Raw genomic sequence first — 20196 nt, forward strand, 5'->3', positions numbered from 1 at the left:
GATTTTTTTTTTTTTTTTTTTGGTATGCGGGCCTCTCACTGTTGTGGCCTCTCCCATTGCGGAGCACAGGCTCCGGATGTGCAGGCTCAGTGGCCATGGCTCACGGGCCCAGCCGCTCCGTGGCATGTGGGATCCTCCGAGACTGGGGCACGAACCCGTGTCCCCTGCATCGGCAGGCAGACTCTCAACCACTGCGCCACCAGGGAAGCCCCGGAAAAACTGATATTGAATAAGCATGTGCCTCACTATTAGCACTTAAAAACATTTTTTTTAAGAGATGCTTGCTTAAGAGTTTGTCACTTAGTAGAGATTTAATTAAAGCAGCTTTATTGAGGTATGATATACATAGCATTAAATTCATGCATTTTAAGTGTACAGTTCAGTATTCTTAGTACACTCGCCTAGTTTTACAACCTGTTTTAGAATATTTCTGTCACCGTAAAAAGATTCCCTCCTGTCCATTTGCAGTCAGTCCCCATCCCCAGTCTCTTGTATTGAGGTTTGTGATCCATTTTGAGGTAATTTTTGTGCATTATGTGAGGTAAGTTTCTAAATTAATCTTCTTTACATATGGCCATCCAGTTTTCCCAGCAGTTTGTTAAAAAGGCTATCCTTTCCCTTATTGAATTGCCTTCGTATGTTTGTTGAAAATCAGTTGCCCATAAATGTAAAATTTATTTCTGGACTCTTCAATGATCTATGTCTATCCTTCTACCAGTACCATACCGTCTTGAATTTTTTTTTTTTTTGAAGAAATAGAGGCTGTTTATTCAGAATGCTGTCTTGATTTTTTATTGTAGCTTTATATATGAGTTTTTTTCGTGTGTGTATGTTTTGCCTTAATGATAATGTCAAGTTTAACCTGTTAAATATGTAAGTTGAATTTGTGGAGCATGTTCAGCCTGGTTGCTGTAGAATAAACAGACGTTTCTTCAAATGATTGACGAGTAGAGTTAGAAATGGGTACTGGCCCTGGCCAGGTGGGTGGGAATGGAGCAGAGAGGAGAGGCCTCAGTCAGAGGGGCCTGGCCTGGGACGAGCCATGACCCTCAGGGACCCAGAGGCACAGGCTCCCAGAAGATAGTCCCTCTCTGAGTGAGCACCCAGACGACACAGACTAGGGCTGGTTGTCGCAAACTCATCAGCAGCTGACCCTGGTACAGCCACCCCGGAGGTGCAATCTATGTGACCAGTGGAAACTCTTCTTACCCCACCTCTCAGACACACAACGCCCGTCCCAAAAAGGTTCCAGATTCTAAAAGCAGCAAAAACATTCAAATGGTTCCAGAAGAAATAGAGTCTTCATTTTTTGTCTCAAAGGTAGCAGCTGTTCCCTCACCGAAGCACAGTCCCCCTTTTCCCCCAAATGATTTTACATGTAAGATAATGAAGAGGAAGCCCCATGCAGTGAGAGGCTCCTAGCTGTGAGGGGCTACTACAGTGGTGCCAGGGTGTAGGGCGGGCAAGACAGGGCAGAGGTCCTGGCAGTGGGACCCAGTTGCCTGGTGTTTCTTCCTACAAGCCATGCTTACTTGTTCAGGGTGAGCAACTGCATTCATTTCCTGACAGAGTTGCATTATCATTTGTTTTCCTTTCCTCTTTCTTCCTAGCAACCTCCTGCGCCTCTTGCTTTCTGCTCTTTCTGAATGATCGATCACCAGCCAGGCAAGGTGGCCTTGGACTGCTCCGTTTCCCCCGCTAAATACATTTTCATGTAATGCTCTTCTGCTTTTTCTTCTCAATGTCATCTTCTTCTCTCCTTGAAAGCTCCTTTGGCCTATCTAGATCTAGTTGCGTGACCTGTCTGATTGTCTGTGCTACCTGGTTGGGGTTCTTGATGTTAATGAGCCCTCCTACACCTTTGCTGGTGGTCAGCTTCATCCTCACTGTCTTCTGAGGCTAGAGATTTCTTCTTTCTGGAGTCACCTGCAGCCCCATCTCTACCCGCTTTCCTTGGTCTTCTTCTTCCCTGGTCGCCTGCTTTTCAGCTTGGAGCTCTTTGTCGGTCTCCTTGGGACTCAAACACTGCCTAGCCCAGCCTTTGTGGTCTCCCTTTTGCCCTCTGGGCATCCTGGCTCCAGTGGCAGCAGAGCCTCGACCTTTATATTAAGTTTTGAAATTGAGAAGTGAAAGTCCTCTGTGTTCTTTTTCAAAATTGTTTTGTTATACAGGATCCCTTATATTTTCATAAACATTTCTATTTGTTTTCTACTTCGTTGATCTCCACTTTAATTTTCATTATCCTCTTTGAGTTTAATTTGTTCTTTTTCTAGTGAAGATTGAAACTTAGGTTATTGATTTGATGTCCTCCTTTTCTAATATAGACATTTAAATAATACTTAAATATATATTTATATATAAACACAAGTACTGCTTTTACTGATCACATAAATTTTCATAAATTGTGCTTTCATTTCATTCAGTTCAAAATATCTTCTAATTTCCATTGTGATTTCATTTTGACCCATGGGTTGTTTGGAAACATGTTGTTTAATTTCCAAATATTGTGGATTCCCATATTTCCTTCTGTTGTTGATATCTAATTTAATTCCATTATTGTCAGAGAACATGCTTTGTATGACTTCAGTTATTTTTCATGTATTGAGTTTTGTTTTATGGCCTACGTAGGGGCCACAGACTTTTTCTTTAAAGGACTAGGTTATAAATATTTTATGCTTTGCAAGCCCCATAAATTCTCTGTTGCACAGTCTTACTGGTTTTTTGTTTTTTTGTGTTTTTTACAACCATTTAGAAACCAGTCTTAGTTTACATGTCATACAAAAGCAGGCCATGGATGAGATTTGACCACTGCGCCATAGTTTATAGACCCTTTGCCCAACATATAGTCTATCCTGGTGAACGTTGCACATGTACTTGAAAAGAGTGTGTATTCTGCTCTTGTTAGGTGGAATGTTATATAAGTATCAGTTCAAGTTGGTTGATAGAGCTGTTCAAGCTGTTCTATCCATTATTGAGAGGATAGTGTTGACATTTCCAGCTATTTTTATTGAATTGTCTGTTTCTCCCTTTAATTCTGTTAGCTTTTATTTCATGTATTTTGGGGTTTTCTTATTAGTTGTGTATTTGTTTATAATTTTAATGTTGTCTTTATGAGTTAACTTGTGATAAAATGTGCCCTTTTTTCTCCTATAATCTTTTTGTCTTAAACTATTTTTTCCTAATTTGTGTGGGGGTGGGGTGGGGTGGGTAATGTCTTAAACTCTATTTTGCCTGATACTAATATGGTCACTCCAGACCTCATATTGTTTGCATGGTATATCTTTTTTCATCCTTGACTTTCAGCCTGTCTTTGAATCTATGATGTTTCTCTTGAAGATAGCATATAGTTGGATCCTTTTTTATTCAGTCTAACAATCTCTGCCTTTTGATAGGAGTGTTTAATATGTTTACACTTAATGTAATTATTGCTATGGTTGAAATTATGCCTGCCACTTTGCTATTTGTTTTCTTTTTTTCCCTTTTGTTATTCATTTTTATTGAAGTTTTTTTTTTTTTAGTTATTTGCTTAATGGTTGCTCTGGGGATTACAATGTGCATCTTAATTTATAACAGTCTATTCAGATTAATATTTAATTTCAGTAAAATGAATTGTTCCATCACAGTTATTCTCTCTCCCCTCCTTTGTGCTATTATTGTTACGTAAATTGATATTGCCTCTTTATATCTTGTAAGCCAAACATTGGTTTTATAATTATTTTTTCATGTAATTGTCCTTTAAACCAGTTGAGAGAAAAAAAAATATTTATTCCAGTTTTTATATTTATCTTCATAATATTGGTGTTCTCAATTTCTTCTTGTGGACTTGAGGTACCATGTTTCTTTAGCCTAAAGAACTTCCTCAGTATTTCTTGAAAGGCAGGTCTGCTAGCAACACATTTCTTCAGTCTGCTTTTCTGGGAATGTCCTTATTTCACTTTCATTTAGAAGGATAATTTTGCTGGATATAGAAATCTTGACTGACAGTATTTTTCTTTCAATACTTTGAATATATCACCCCATTGATTTGTGGCCTCCATGGTTTCTGATGAGTTGTTTCCTCTTGCGGCTTTCAAGATTTTCTGTTTGTCTCTAGCTTTTGACAGTTTGATTATAATGTATTTAGATGTGGATCTCTTTGTGTTTTTCATAGTTGAAGTTTGTTGAGCTTCCTGGATGTATAGATAAAGGTTTTTCATCAAATTTAGGAAGTATTTGGCCATTATTTCTTCAACTATTCTTTCTGTCTCTTTCTCTCATCTTTCTTTTTGAGACACAGATTACAGTTATGTTGGTACACTTGAATGGTTTTAATTTAGGTTTATGTCAGTCCCCTTTACATTTTATAAAGCTGCAGAGTACAAGTGAGGAGGTTATTGTAGTTGCTGAAAAAAACACTGGTGGCATCACATAGGAGAGGAATCAGAATGTCCTTCAGATTTCTGGGTGGCTTGTATAACTCCATGGTGTGACCAGATTAATATGGAAAAGACTGAAGAATGAGATAAAGTAACTAATTACATTACAATCTTATGTTTATTTGGTGATTTTCTTTGTAGATCTGCATTTGTTATTTTGTTTACTGTTGATTTTATTATCTGTACATTCCTGATAGATCATAATTTCCTAACAAACTGATGCCATGACAGAATTTCACTTTACCACCTTAAAGCCACGGTCATATAATGTTTACCTAATAATTACATATATATGAAGTGCTGCATAGAAGCATAAAGATGGTATTTAAGTACATATGGATTGAATGAATAAATGACTCAATCATAAAACATTACCCTTAGCTCAGACGCTTTTATAAACAGCTTTATTGAGATATAGTTAACATGTCATACAATCCACTTATTTAAAGTGTACAATATTTTTAAATTTAATTAATTAATTAATTTGGCTGCGTTGGGCCTTCGTTGCTCTGTGCAGGGTTTCTCTAGTTGTGGCAAGCGTGGGCTACTGTTTGTTGTGGTGCACGGGCTTTTCATTGCGGTGGCTTCTCTTGTTGCAGAGCACAGGCTCTAGGCATGCGGGCTTCAGTAGTTGTGGCTCGCAGGCTCAGTAGTAGTGGCTCATGGGCTCTAGAGTGCAGGCTCAGTAATTGTGGTGCACTGGCTTAGTTGCTCCGTGGCATGTGGGATCTCCCCGGACCAGGGCTCGAACCCGTGTCCCCTGCACTGGCAGGCGGATTCTTAACCACTGTGCCACCAGGGAAGTCCCAAAAGTTATAAATTTTGATATAGCCCTGTTTATCTACTTTTTCTTTAGTTGCTTCTGCTTTTGGTTTGTTGTCTAAGAAACCATTGCCTAACCAAAAGTCATGAAGATTTACTCCTATGTTTTCCTCTTTGTAGTTTTACCTCTTACACTTAGGTCTATGATCCGTTTTGAGTTAATTTTTGTGTATTGTGTGAGGAAAAGGGATCCAACCAACTTCATTCTTTTTGCTGTGGAGATCCAGTTGTCCAAGTGCCATTTGTTAAAAGACTATTCTTTCTCTCATTGAATTGCCTAGGCACCCTTCTCAAAAATTAATGGGTCATAAATGTATGGGTTTATTTTAAACTCTCAACTCAGTTCCACTGATCTACATGTCCATCCTATGTCAGTACCACACTGTCTTGATTACTGTAGCTTTGTAGTAAGTTTTGAAATCAGGAAATCTGAGTCCTCTAACTTTTGTTCTTTTTCAAGGTTGTTTTGGCTATTCTGAGTTCCTTGCATCTCCATATCAGTTTTAAGATGAGCTTGTTAATTTCTGCAACAAAAAAGCCAGCTGGGATTTTGATAGGGATTGCATTGAATAATTTGTAGAGTATTGATATTGTAACAAAACTGTCTTGTGAACTATGAACTAGCTCAGACGTTAACATTCTTTGTTTCAAGTCTTCTACAGATCAGAAAATGAGGGCTCAGAGAAGTGAGGTAATTTGCCTAAAGTCCTACATCTGTGAATGACAGAACTGGGACTCAAACACATGTTCTCTGGCTGCAGTATTTTTTCTACCTATCATGTTTTGATATTTTCCTTGTCCACTACTTAGTCTAATGTAGCTAACATAGACAAACATAAAGGAACATCTGTGCTATCCAGATGCAATGAAGAAAGAATCAAAATCATATTTTCATTTTATTCTCTAAATAAAAAAGATTTGTTTTGTAAAAGGAAGAATTTTTTTAACTGGGTGAAAGAAGCCTAGCAGACTATAAAGTTTATTAAAGTAAAGGAGTTATAAATTGAGCTTTGGAACCCTTAGGTATCAGAAAATACTTGCTTTTGGAGTTGATTATGCAAACTTGAATCTCTTGTTTATACAGCTGCTTTAACTGAAAATAAAACTAAGGTACATATATATGATAACAAACCAGTCAAAAAGTTTACATTTGAAAAGGAGTAGGTCTAATTTCACAAATAATATGTATGTATTTGCAAAAGGATTGCATCTATAATTTTATTTGACAAAGATAATAGTGCTCTTGTTTGATTTATAAGGAATAATCCTTTCACGTTGTAACTTTTGTATATATATATATAATTCTTTTAAGAATATTTGCCTTTTCTAAGCTTAGCATGTATATTGAGGTTGCAAATGATGAAGAAATTATGTTAGGTAAGGGAAATGTTATTCTGCTTTATTTCTTTAGCGGAAGATCCATCCAAAAGCTATGTGAAATTAAGAGACTTTGTGCTTGTGAAGCTTTGTCAAGATTTGCCCTGTTTTTCCCGGGAAAAGTTAATGCAAGGATTCAGTGAAGATATGGCAATAGAGGCTCAACAGAAGTTCAAAATAAATAAGGTACTTTTAGTCTGTAGGAGGAAAACATTCAAACTTTGAAAAAAAAATTTTTTAAGTACATATGTAATTTAAACATTGCAAATACATTAAGAATACAGGCCCTGAAGCCAAATTGCCTGGGGTCAAATTTGGCTTCACCACTTGCTCTTAGGGCAATTTAGTTTACCTCCTTGTGCTTCAATTTTCTCATTAATAGAATGGAAAGATAATTGATTTCATGGCTATATTAAGTGTAACAAGGAGAACAAAGATGGATAGTAGGATCTTATTTTTGCTTTTTAAGAAAATGTTTATCTAAACTGGTAAAGTAGTTAATGCCCCTGGAGACTGTATTGGTGGGGAGGAGGGTTGGAATAAAACACTTAACTTTCACTTTTTATACTTCTATATATGTTTGTTTGAATTTTAAAGTAGTAAATATCTTAAGTACAGAAAAAATAATATGGGAGTTCAGAGGAATTTGTTATATTTATGTAAGCAAGAAATCAGAGTATTTCATAGAAGGGATACATTTGATCTAAGCCTTGAAGAATGGGTAGGTTTTGGATTATAAACGTATGAGGGATGAAGAGTATTCCAGTAATAAGGAGTAGCAATTAGTGGTGGTGGTGGTATGAATTGGGAGATTGGGATTGACATATATACACCAATATGTACAAAATAGATAACTAATAAGAACCTGCTGTGTAAAAAAATAAAATTAAAAAAAAAAGGACTAGCACTTGATACTATTGACCTCCCCTCCCTTGGCTTCTAAGGTACTACAGTTCCTGGTTTTCCAGTTAACCACTGTGCTCATCTTTTTTTGAGATACTGTCTACTAGCTTCTACTCTTCCGTATGCTCCCTAAATATAATTCTTCCCCAGAGTTTTTTATCCAATCCTCATTTCTTCTCATTCTACTTAATTCTACCTGGAAGAGCTCATCTAAATCTTCAATCCAAATTTTCCTCCTGAGCTCCAAAACTGTATACCAAAAGTTTACTAGTCACTGACCTTCAACAAGAAACTTAATTTAAATTGAAACTTTCCATCTTCTCCTGCATAAAAACACTTTAATGGCTTCCTGGCTTTAAGATAAAATGTGATTTTAGAAATAATTTATATTTCCAGACTGTATTAAACCTTTATTAATGAGAATTTATTTAATAGCTCAGCCTTTAAAAGAAAGAGAATATGAGCACATTATTGGGCACACAGTAGTATGGCACACAGATCCCATCATAATTTGGCCCCTGCCTACCTTGCTAGCCTCAGCTTCCTACTGCTTTCCCACATGCTCTGGCTTTGCTGAACTTCTTGTCATTTCCCAACTATGCTACAACTTTCCTCCTTTTATGTCCCTGTATATAAGCTGCTCCCTTTGCCCTTATACTCCCCTTCTCCTGTTCCTCCATCTTTGCTTGGCCAGATAGTACTCATTTTTTCAGGCTCAGCTCGTTTCTTCCAGAAAGTTCAATGTTATCTTCTCAACCTCTATATACCTGACCTCTTCCCCACTCCCAATAAATAGGTAAGTGAAATGACAGAAATAGGAGAACTGTAGGCCTACTCCTTTGGCTTCAGTGTTACCCAAACTTCCTGATTCTTCTCATATTTCTTTGACTGTTTTTCTCTGTTTTTTGTCTGCTCCTTAACTGTCACTATACTACAGGGTTCTGACCTCTCCCCTGTCTTCACTGTGTATGTTTTCCTTGGGTGATCTTAACCATTAACTAGTCTTATGGTTTGAACTCTTGCCCTGTATACTGATATTGCTTAAATCCTTACCCTTAGACTAGAATTTTCTTCAGATTTATATGTTCTGCTGCCTCCTAAATCCTACTCTGAAAACTGTTATTCCATACCCTCCTCCACAGCCAGTCTTAACTCTTCTATATTTCTAGAATCCTTGGTCCCTTAGTATTCTTGTTTGTGCTATCTCAGTTCATGCCCTTGTCTTTTTTTTTTTTTTTTTGGCTGTATTGGGTCTTCATTGCTGCATGTGGGCTTTTCTCTAGTTGACGGGCTTCTCATTGCGGTGGCTTCTCTTGTTGCGGAGCACGGGCTCTAGGTACGCGGGCTTCAGTAGTTGTGGCTCGCGGGCTCTAGAGCGCAGGCTCAGTAGTTGTGGCGCACGGGCTTAGTTGCTCCGCGGTGTGTGGGATCTTCCCGGACCAGGGCTCGAACCCGTGTCCCCTGCATTGGCAGGCAGATTCTCAACCACTGCGCCACCTCATCATTTTTTGCCTGATTTAATAACTGAGCTTCCTAATTGGTCTCCCTCCCCTTCTTTTGCTACCATTTTTATGTAGCTGAGAAAATGCTTTATTTAAAACTCACACTGTTACCAACTAGATAAAACCCAGCTCTTTAACCCAGTATGTAAGGCTCAGTGCTCTTGCTCCACCCTCACTCTGCTGCTGCTCCTCGCGTTTTTTTTGTTTGTGCTCGAGCAGTGTCAGACTGCTTCTGCATGTGTGTGCATGCGACATGCACACACACATAGTGCCCTCGCCTCTTTCAAGTATAGCATGTTCCCGTTCCTTTAAGATTCACTCAGGTTTTATTCCCCCAGGAATCCTCTTCTAACATTTCCCCCATTCCCAGGCTGTGCTACCATAATATCCTATGCATATTTCTATCATTAAATTAACCATACCTTAGTCATTTGTGTTACCCACTAGACTGCTAGCTCCTTGAGGACAGAGATTATATATCTTTTATTGCTTTTTGTCTGGCACCTAGCACAATTTCTGGCCTATGACAGATATTCAATATATGCTGTGTTCTTTTGGGAAAGTGTTACTATTTTGTAATTTGAAATGTTCATATTTTCCTTTTGTTTGGTTTATTAGCAACATGCCAGACGGGTTTATGAAATTCTTCGACTACTGGTAACTGACATGAGTGATGCTGAACAATACAGAAGCTATAGACTGGATATTAAAAGAAGACTAATTAGCCCATATAAGGTAGGACTTTCAAGAGTCTTAAACATATTCTTGTCACTGTTTAAAATAAAGAAGAAAATCTAGCAAAACCCAATGTATGGGAGAGTCCAAATCGTTTTGCTAAATTAACTTTTACAAAAGTGAAAATATTCTTCCAGTTAGTTATAAGAATTCTCCCTGTCATAATTTTCCAATGTAAGCTATAAATCTGTTTCCATTCACTTAAAAATTAATCCCAAGGATAGTCTACTCATGATTATGTTTTTCTTTCATTTGTATGCATCTTTTTAAAAACTGAATGCCCAGAATCTTCCCTAACAAAGTTATCTTGTTAGTTTTTTCTAATTGTCTTCCCATTTGTCATATATATTCTGTTTACCTTTGCTCCTTTCTTCCTAAATATGGCCTTGATTGCCATTTGTAACCTCTATATTTGACCATAGCTGAAATTGCAACTTAGTGTTGTTTACCTCTTTTTTTGTTATTGTTGTTGTTGTTATTCTTGCTCCATTCCCCCCTCTTCTTTTCATCTCCTTTATTTTCCTCTAGCTCAAAAATCTCCCCTCCTAGATCAGGTCTGGCCTCATCATCATTTGGCCGTTATTAAGGTAGATACTGTCCATGCCAGCTTGTGTGGAGGAGGATTTGCTGTGATTCTTGTAGCTGGGCAGTAATCTGATTGGAGAGAATATTCATTTATTTATTCAACAACTAATTATTGAGCACCTGACATGTGGTTGCTGCATTTGAATACACTATACCTAGAGGCTTATACAGCACAGTAGCTGGGAACATAAATGACAAATTCGAATCTGTTTTAAGATTGAAAGAGAAAGTCAATTAATAATGAGTACTTAATGTATCAAGTACACATAGTTCTGATTTTTCTTTTTTTTAAATATTTATTTATTTTATTTGGCTGTGCTGGGTCTTAGTTGCAGCATGTGGGATTTAGTTCCCTGACCAGGGATCGAACCCAGGCCCCCTGCATTTGGAGCGCAGAGTCTTAGCCATGGGACCACCAGGGAAGTCCCTGATTTTTCTAAATTAATCCAAGTTTTATTTATCATAGATTCTGCTTTATAGAGCCAGTCTTTTGAATGTTGATGGTATATAGGTCGTACTACTCGTTGAATCCCAGCTCTTTTCCTTTATCACATCTTGTTTGCAGTGCAACCGTATTTCCTAATTTGTTATTGTAATTCTAAACATATCACATTCTGAATATAAAAATAATTATTTGCCTATGACTATAAATCCTTGTATCTCGAATTCATATATATTTTTTTCTTCATAGTGCCATTTTATTAAGCAATTTAATGGATTGATTTTCTGTCTTATGAACTACCATCTGCATATAACAGGTTGTAATAAATTATAATGGTCTCTGTTCCCAAAAATTGTCTGAAGTAACATTTTATTCTTTATCAATCCTTATGTTTATCAATTCAGAAACATCAGAAAATTGGTAGAAATGGTACTTTCCAAAGATTTTGATCTTTAATATTAATTTGTTAGCTAGAAAATTTCTTTATGATGAAATTAGGCATGTAGAACAATATAATTAGGTGTTATGACAACATTTAAGAGTATTAAAACTGTTTTAGTAAAGTAATTTATTGAATTATGCATCTCAGATACTTGTGATATTTTATATAGGCAGATGTAGCAAATGAGAGAGAATGAATTCTAAGTATATATAGTAGTCATGAAGTTATGCCAAACAATGGGAATTTCTGTAGTTCATAAAAGCAAGTATTGTCTACTCTTAAAGAATGATGATTTTTTTTTATATTAAGTATCCTCACCTGTCTAGTAAGTTCACCTTATCTAAAAGACAACCAAAGACTGGTTATTAAACTCTGTAAATTCTTAACAGCCAAAAGGGGTATCACCATCCTTGCAGTAAAGCTCATACACGAATTATAAATTCTTCAGATACTTGCTCAAACCCTAGTTATAGTATGCACAGTTTAATGAGTTTAGTTATCCAGTATTCTTTCTCATTGAGAAAACCAAGAAATCTTGAGGGTCCTCTCCCCTACGTTGGGTTGATAGCCACAATGTGGTTGAAAACTTAACACAAACTTAGTAAAAGCCTAGAAATAGTTGAATGCCCTATAGGCATGGGAAGAGTTATAAGATTTCTTTGTTGAATGTACGCAAGTGATTTTCTCCAATTTGTCATTCCAAGTTGATACTCATATACTTTGTTGTGCTATCACAGCATTCTCAAATGCAAAATTATATTTAAGAATAAAGTAAAATTGCTTAATATTGAGTGTGGTTTCAAATTTTTTTAGGTCTTAAAATGTATGCCAAATGGGGAAAGTTTGGAGTTTAGAATTTCCATTTTTACTTCAACACATTTTATGAAAAGAAATTATAATTTAGATTGTCGTAAGTTATTACTGAGGTATGAAATTATTTACTGACAGCAAAGTCCACCAGTTCTGCGCTGCCTTTATTTGAGGGCTCAAGTTTCTGTATCAGCTTAATCACACTGTCCCACTAAGAAATGTTTTGGGTAGCTATTAGAAGTAGTTGTACCTTACTTTAAAAGTTGTAAACACTGATAATTCATTTGTATCAGTGCCAAGAAGGGATAAAAATAATCTGTATTAACTAGAATCATTTTTTAAAAGCACAAAAAGAAACTCTGTTAGTACAGAAGTAATTTTCAGGTATTCAAAAAATAAATTTGAACAATTTGGCTAAAAAAAAGAAAAGTTGGTACAGCTGCTTGATTTTTAGCATTAAAGTTTTTATAGTGTTTCATGGGCTTTTTTTTTTTTTTTTTTTTTGCGGTACGCGGGCCTCTCACTGTTGTGGCCTCTCCCGTTGCGGAGCACAGGCTCCAGATGCGCAGGCCCAGCGGCCACGGCTCACGGGCCCAGCCGCTCCGCGGCATGTGGGATCCTCCCAGACCGGGGCACGAACCCGTGTCCCCTGCATCGGCAGGTGGACTCTCAACCACTGCGCCACCAGGGAAGCCCTCATGGGCATATTTTAATTCATAATTGGTTTACAAGTATAAAATTTAGAATCATTTTTATAATATTGGATTTGGAATCAGAAAACTCCATTTTGAGGTCTAGTTCTACCTTTTACTAATTGTGTGTGTGTCGACAGCTTATTAACGTCTGGCTTTTAGGCTTCTCTAAAACGGAAATGCCTCCATAGTGAGGAACTGAAGAGAAAGAAATACAATGCATTGTACATGTTTTTAAAGATAATCTTTTTTTTTTTTTTTTGGCGGTACGTGGGCCTCTCACTGTTGTGGCCTCTCCCGTTGCGGGGCATAGGCTCCAGACGCGCAGGCTCAGCGGCCATGGCTCACGGGCCCAGGTGCTCTGCGGCATGTGGGATCTTCCCGGACCGGGGCACGAACCCATGTCCCCTGCATCGGCAGGCGGACTCTAAACCACTGCGCCACCAGGGAAGCCCTAAAGATAATCTTTTGAGAAGTCTTAGGACTCGTCAATGCCTCCACTCCATTACTATTTTTAAATTCTTACTAAAGAACCTTATCTCTTTAGTTCACAAAAGAGACTAGTTCAGCAGACAGAAATTAAGGAACCCTTAGAAGTGGTGGCATTTTTGAGATTATATTTGTAAACCCTCTTGGAACCTGTGAAAACTAGGCAAGAAGGAAGAATTGTTTTCTGGACCTTTAACACATTACATGTGTTAAAGCCAAATGTTAACATAAATAAATTGACACTAATACCATCTTTAATTTGTCTGCATTAATTAAAATTAGCAACAGCCCTAATCTATGAAGGAATTAACCTTTTATTTTTGGAGGGTGAGAATTATTCTGAGCCTACAGGAGGTCTATTTCAATCTTAAGGAGTTCTGTCTTTCAGTATTTAATTTGTACTCCCAATGTATGTCACTTTGCTGGATAGAGGTGTTCCCCAAATCAGTTTTTTTTGGTTTTGTTTTGTTTTTTGCGGTACGCGGGCCTCTCACTGTTGTGGCCTCTCCCGTTGCGGAGCACAGGCTCCAGATGCGCAGGCCCAGCGGCCACGGCTCACGGGCCCAGCCGCTCCGCGGCATGTGGGATCCTCCCAGACCGGGGCACGAACCCGTGTCCCCTGCATCGGCAGGTGGACTCTCAACCACTGCGCCACCAGGGAAGCCCTCATGGGCATATTTTAATTCATAATTGGTTTACAAGTATAAAATTTAGAATCATTTTTATAATATTGGATTTGGAATCAGAAAACTCCATTTTGAGGTCTAGTTCTACCTTTTACTAATTGTGTGTGTGTCGACAGCTTATTAACGTCTGGCTTTTAGGCTTCTCTAAAACGGAAATGCCTCCATAGTGAGGAACTGAAGAGAAAGAAATACAATGCATTGTACATGTTTTTAAAGATAATCTTTTTTTTTTTTTTTTGGCGGTACGTGGGCCTCTCACTGTTGTGGCCTCTCCCGTTGCGGGGCATAGGCTCCAGACGCGCAGGCTCAGCGGCCATGGCTCACGGGCCCAGGTGCTCTGCGGCATGTGGGATCTTCCCGGACCGGGGCACGAACCCATGTCCCCTGCATCGGCAGGCGGACTCTAAACCACTGCGCCACCAGGGAAGCCCTAAAGATAATCTTTTGAGAAGTCTTAGGACTCGTCAATGCCTCCACTCCATTACTATTTTTAAATTCTTACTAAAGAACCTTATCTCTTTAGTTCACAAAAGAGACTAGTTCAGCAGACAGAAATTAAGGAACCCTTAGAAGTGGTGGCATTTTTGAGATTATATTTGTAAACCCTCTTGGAACCTGTGAAAACTAGGCAAGAAGGAAGAATTGTTTTCTGGACCTTTAACACATTACATGTGTTAAAGCCAAATGTTAACATAAATAAATTGACACTAATACCATCTTTAATTTGTCTGCATTAATTAAAATTAGCAACAGCCCTAATCTATGAAGGAATTAACCTTTTATTTTTGGAGGGTGAGAATTATTCTGAGCCTACAGGAGGTCTATTTCAATCTTAAGGAGTTCTGTCTTTCAGTATTTAATTTGTACTCCCAATGTATGTCACTTTGCTGGATAGAGGTGTTCCCCAAATCAGTTTTTTTTGGTTTTGTTTTGTTTTTTGCGGTACGCGGGCCTCTCACTGTTGTGGCCTCTCCCGTTGCGGAGCACAGGCTCCAGATGCGCAGGCCCAGCGGCCACGGCTCACGGGCCCAGCCGCTCCGCGGCATGTGGGATCCTCCCAGACCGGGGCACGAACCCGTGTCCCCTGCATCGGCAGGTGGACTCTCAACCACTGCGCCACCAGGGAAGCCCTCATGGGCATATTTTAATTCATAATTGGTTTACAAGTATAAAATTTAGAATCATTTTTATAATATTGGATTTGGAATCAGAAAACTCCATTTTGAGGTCTAGTTCTACCTTTTACTAATTGTGTGTGTGTCGACAGCTTATTAACGTCTGGCTATTAGGCTTCTCTAAAACGGAAATGCCTCCATAGTGAGGAACTGAAGAGAAAGAAATACAATGCATTGTACATGTTTTTAAAGATAATCTTTTTTTTTTTCTTTTGGCGGTACGTGGGCCTCTCACTGTTGTGGCCTCTCCCGTTGCGGGGCATAGGCTCCAGACGCGCAGGCTCAGCGGCCATGGCTCACGGGCCCAGGTGCTCTGCGGCATGTGGGATCTTCCCGGACCGGGGCACGAACCCATGTCCCCTGCATCGGCAGGCGGACTCTAAACCACTGCGCCACCAGGGAAGCCCTAAAGATAATCTTTTGAGAAGTCTTAGGACTCGTCAATGCCTCCACTCCATTACTATTTTTAAATTCTTACTAAAGAACCTTATCTCTTTAGTTCACAAAAGAGACTAGTTCAGCAGACAGAAATTAAGGAACCCTTAGAAGTGGTGGCATTTTTGAGATTATATTTGTAAACCCTCTTGGAACCTGTGAAAACTAGGCAAGAAGGAAGAATTGTTTTCTGGACCTTTAACACATTACATGTGTTAAAGCCAAATGTTAACATAAATAAATTGACACTAATACCATCTTTAATTTGTCTGCATTAATTAAAATTAGCAACAGCCCTAATCTATGAAGGAATTAACCTTTTATTTTTGGAGGGTGAGAATTATTCTGAGCCTACAGGAGGTCTATTTCAATCTTAAGGAGTTCTGTCTTTCAGTATTTAATTTGTACTCCCAATGTATGTCACTTTGCTGGATAGAGGTGTTCCCCAAATCAGTTTTTTTTTGTTTTGTTTTGTTTTTTGCGGTACGCGGGCCTCTCACTGTTGTGGCCTCTCCCGTTGCGGAGCATAGGCTCTAGACGCGCAGGCTCAGCGGCCATGGCTCACGGGCCCAGCCACTCTGCGGCATGTGGGATCCTCCCGGACCGGGGCACGAACCTGCGTCCCCTGCATTGGCAGGCGACTCTCAACCACTGAGCCACCAGGGAAGCCCCAAATCAGTTTTTTGTTTTTTGGGGGTTTTTTTGGCTGTGTTGGGTCTTCGTTGCTGTGTGTGGTCTTTCTCTAGTTGTGGCGAGCAGGGGCTACTTGTCATTGTGGTGTGTGGGCTTCTCATTGCAGTGGCTTCTCTTGTCTCTTGTTATGGAGCACGGGCTCTAGGCACGTGGGCTTCAGTAGTTGCAGCATGTCGGCTCAGTAGTTGTGGTACACAGGCCCTAGAGCGCAGGCTCAGTAGTTGTGGTGCACGGGTTTAGTTGCTCCGCGGCATGTGGGATCCTCCGGGACCAGGGGTCAAACCCGCATCTCCTGCATTGTCAGGCGGACTCCTAACCGCTGCGCCACCAGAAAAGTCCCAGTTTATTTTTTTAAATTTTTTTTAAACACATTATTTAAAAGATTAATTTGTAATATTTCATACATATACAAAGTGTTGTGTATATATAGTTTCAGGAATATTAAAGTTATTTTAATATTCCTGAACAGTAAACAAGTTATTTTAAAAATTGAACCACAGTTTACATGCTCATGAGGAGCTTCTATATAATAGTTTCACATTTTTCCATAAAGCTAGTACATGTAGTTTTTATTTCAAGGTACTTAGAACTCTTAAATTTAATTCAGAGATGTACTGCCATGCCCATAAAAATTATAATAGAGATTGTGACATCCATCTGAAAAAAACTGACAATGAAGAAATTGAAGGTGGCAAGGAAGGGGGAGATAAATTGGGGAAGCAAGCACTCTTAGAGATTTAAAAACAAGATAATTTAAAACAGTATGTTACTGGCACATGATTCATTCTATAGGTTATTTGGAACAGTTGATAGTCAAGAAATATTTAAGAATTAATATGATGGTTCTGTTGTATATAAGAATTTAATATGATTGGAGGCATATTCAAGTAGTATGGTTAGATTATTTCATAAATGTTATAACTGGTTAGCAGTTTAGAAAAATAGCTTTTATTCCTACCACATACCACAATAATTTTTGGATGCATAACCCTTTAGTTCCTGAGCTGTTTCCTTAACTTAGATGTTCTCATATAGGGCAGTTGTGCCTCTTGGCAGAAAAAATAACTTTTACCGCAGAAACAAAGCATTTATCATCCACATGATTGAAGAGTAAGAAATATACTGTCTTTCCAGGCCTTGGGAGCAATAAATTTGAATTTTCATCACTTCTCTAGAATATTCAAAGTGTGGTTAGAAGATCAGCAGCATTGGGAATTCCCTGGTGATCCAGTGGTTAAGACTCTGCGCTTCCACTGCAGGGGGTACCGGTTCGATCCCTGGTTGGGGAACTAAGATCCCCCAAGCCGTGCTGCGGGGGAGGGGTCGGGGGGGAGATCAGCAACATTAACATAACCTGGGAACTTGTTAGAACTGTAGAATCTCACCCCACCCCAGACCTGCTGAATCAGAATCTGCATTTTAACAAGGTTCCCAGGTGATCTTTGTGCACATTTAAGTTTGAGAAGCACTGTATATGTCTATATTCCAGAATTATTAGGGTTTCCTTTAAGGGGACATTTATATTTTTAGGATGGATTTAAGATATCATTTTTAGGGTTTTGTGGTTTTTTTTTTTAATGTCTTTGGAAGTCAGTTAGATATAGGGACTCAGAATACAGACTTCCAAGCAGATCATTAAGAGCTGAATCCTGGCTTCTCAGCTTGCTACCTCTAAGTTATTTAACTCCTGCACCTTTTTTTTCTTTATCAATTGAAGAAAATTATAGTGCCTATCTTATAGAGTTGTTAGGATTACATGAGTTAATATATGTGACTCCTGTTCTCTATGTAGAGTTAGCTCTTCGTTATATGCTTTAATAAAAGAGGATTGATATAATCTAGAACAGTTTATCCAAAATGTATGAAGGTTTCATATATTACAGTGTTTTATATAATGCAGTGTTGCCACCCACCCAGGAATCTTGGAGTCCTTCTTCATTCTTCTTTCCCCACATCACCCAGTGTTTTCTTCCCTAAATCTGTTCTGTTCCTTCCATCTCTGCTGCTACTGACTTGGTCTAGACTTTCATCATCTCTTACTTGAAGCGCTGCAGGAGCTGCTGACCTGGTCCCCCAGTCCTGTCCTCAGCATTACTAACAGTATTGTTCTGATACAGCGTCCTGTTTAAAAGTTGTTACCAGCCCCTCAGTGTGGTGCAAACTCCTCAGCATGGTGGTTTCCTGCTCAGTAAAATGGAGAGGGTTTAATAAGATAATGTATGTCTGGACAGTAGAGACTCAGTGATTGCTAGTTAATATTGATTTTTAAAATGTGACAGGGCTTCCCTGGTGGTGCAGTGGTTGAGGGTCCGCCTGCCAATGCAGGGGACACGGGTTTGTGCCCCGGTCCGGGAAGATCCCACATGCCGCAGAGTGGCTGGGCCTGTGAGCCATGGCCGCTGAGCCTGCACGTCCGGAGCCTGTGCTCCACAACGGGAGAGGCCACAACAGTGAGAGGCCCGTGTACCGCCAAAAAAAAAAAAGACAGTGACAGTTTTGGGCTCATCTTTCTGAAACTCTTCCAACAATTTATGTTGAAATTAACATGTGGTCCATAAATACATCTCTGGGTAAGGGAACTCATAAATGAGCCTAGTGGCAGAAGCCAGTTTGGAATGAAAATTAATGTAATTAATGATTAAATAGTGAGATGAAATAATAGCACTTAATCTCAGTTGTCTTTCTTCAGTTAATATATTTTTTTTTTATTAAAGAAGTATTTGAGTGTCTATACTGGCCAGTTCTTTATTATGCTTTGGAGAGGGGGCTGTTAGTCACATATCTATATTTACCATTAATTGACACAAATTACATGTCTTCTGGAACCTTCCTTTTAGAGAGTTTATAATTCACGGTTAACATTATGTTTAGGCTTCCTTAAGAAAAAATGTATGGGACAAATTTGGGCATATTCCTTCTACTATTATTTTTAACATTGGAGACTTATATTTCTTTATATTAGAATTTTATTAGCTTTCTTAGTCTAACCAATAATTGTGTTTGTTGCTTAGAAAAAACAGAGAGATCTTGCTAAAATGAGAAAATGTCTCAGACCAGAAGAACTGACAAACCAGATGAACCAAATAGAAATAAGCATGCAACATGAACAGCTGGAAGAAAGCTTTCAGGAACTTGTGGAAGATTATCGACGTGTTATTGAACGCCTTGCTCAAGAGTAGAGGTTATACTTCTCTGTACAGGAAGTTTAAAAATTTCTGTACATGTGTTGTGAAAAATCAGATGATGACTTTAATTTTAAAATCTTGTAACATTTTACTTACATTAAAAGTTATCTTTAGTTAAATATTTTCTTTTGGAGAGATTGTATATTTTAAAATACTGTTTAGAGTCTATGAGCATATATTACATTAAAAAAAGATATAGCTTCTAAAATACCACTGCACTTGCTTCCCTTCTTAAACAGTGTAATAAATGCTTAGTTGTGATATGTTAATGTGTACTGATATGATTCTTAAATACTTATGATAAACTTCTTCAGTCCTGTTAAAAAACGTTAGGTTTTAAGCTTTTACTATAATTCCTCCCACACTTTGCTTCTAAGATTTTACATCTGGCACCTTTAAAACACATTTCTTTAAGGTCTTCCTAGTACTCTTGGTCTTACTCTGTGATTTTTCTAAGTAGGAAACGTTCCTAGTGTAGAGTTGTTTTAAATAAACTATTAACCACTTGTTGGGAGTAGGGCGGGTAATAGAAGGGAAACTAAATACAGCCTAAAACCTAAATGTTTGGCATCAAATATTAATTGAAGATAATTTGGAAGTTACCATAAACATTTTATAAATAATAAGATAGAAATCAGTTCATAAATCCAGTTTACACACCATTGTTGAAATATATCTTGTGTAAAATGAGGTATATATATCTTGTGATTTGATATAAGGTTACCAAGATGTTGAAGTCCAACAAGGAAAAAAACAAAGTAATGATAAATTGCTTAATATAGTCTTTATTTTATTGAAGTAGAGCTAA

At 38.3% G+C, this 20196-nt stretch overlaps 1 protein-coding gene across 1 annotated transcript in view; it reads left to right on the forward strand.

Annotated features, from left to right (window-relative positions):
* Positions 1-19632, forward strand: part of HAT1 (histone acetyltransferase 1) — a gene marked incomplete at its 5' end in the record, with an annotated part of 53462 nt that extends 33830 nt beyond the window's left edge. The window contains 3 exon segments of the mRNA XM_082841041.1: positions 6649-6800; positions 9638-9754; positions 19215-19632. Of these exon segments, the coding sequence (XP_082697167.1) occupies positions 6649-6800; positions 9638-9754; positions 19215-19382 (437 nt within the window). The 3' untranslated portion in view covers positions 19383-19632.
* Between the last annotated feature and the right edge of the window lie 564 nt (positions 19633-20196).

Source organism: Leucopleurus acutus (assembly GCF_964270905.1).
Source record: "Leucopleurus acutus genome assembly, chromosome: 6".
Taxonomy (NCBI): Eukaryota; Metazoa; Chordata; class Mammalia; order Artiodactyla; family Delphinidae; genus Leucopleurus; species Leucopleurus acutus.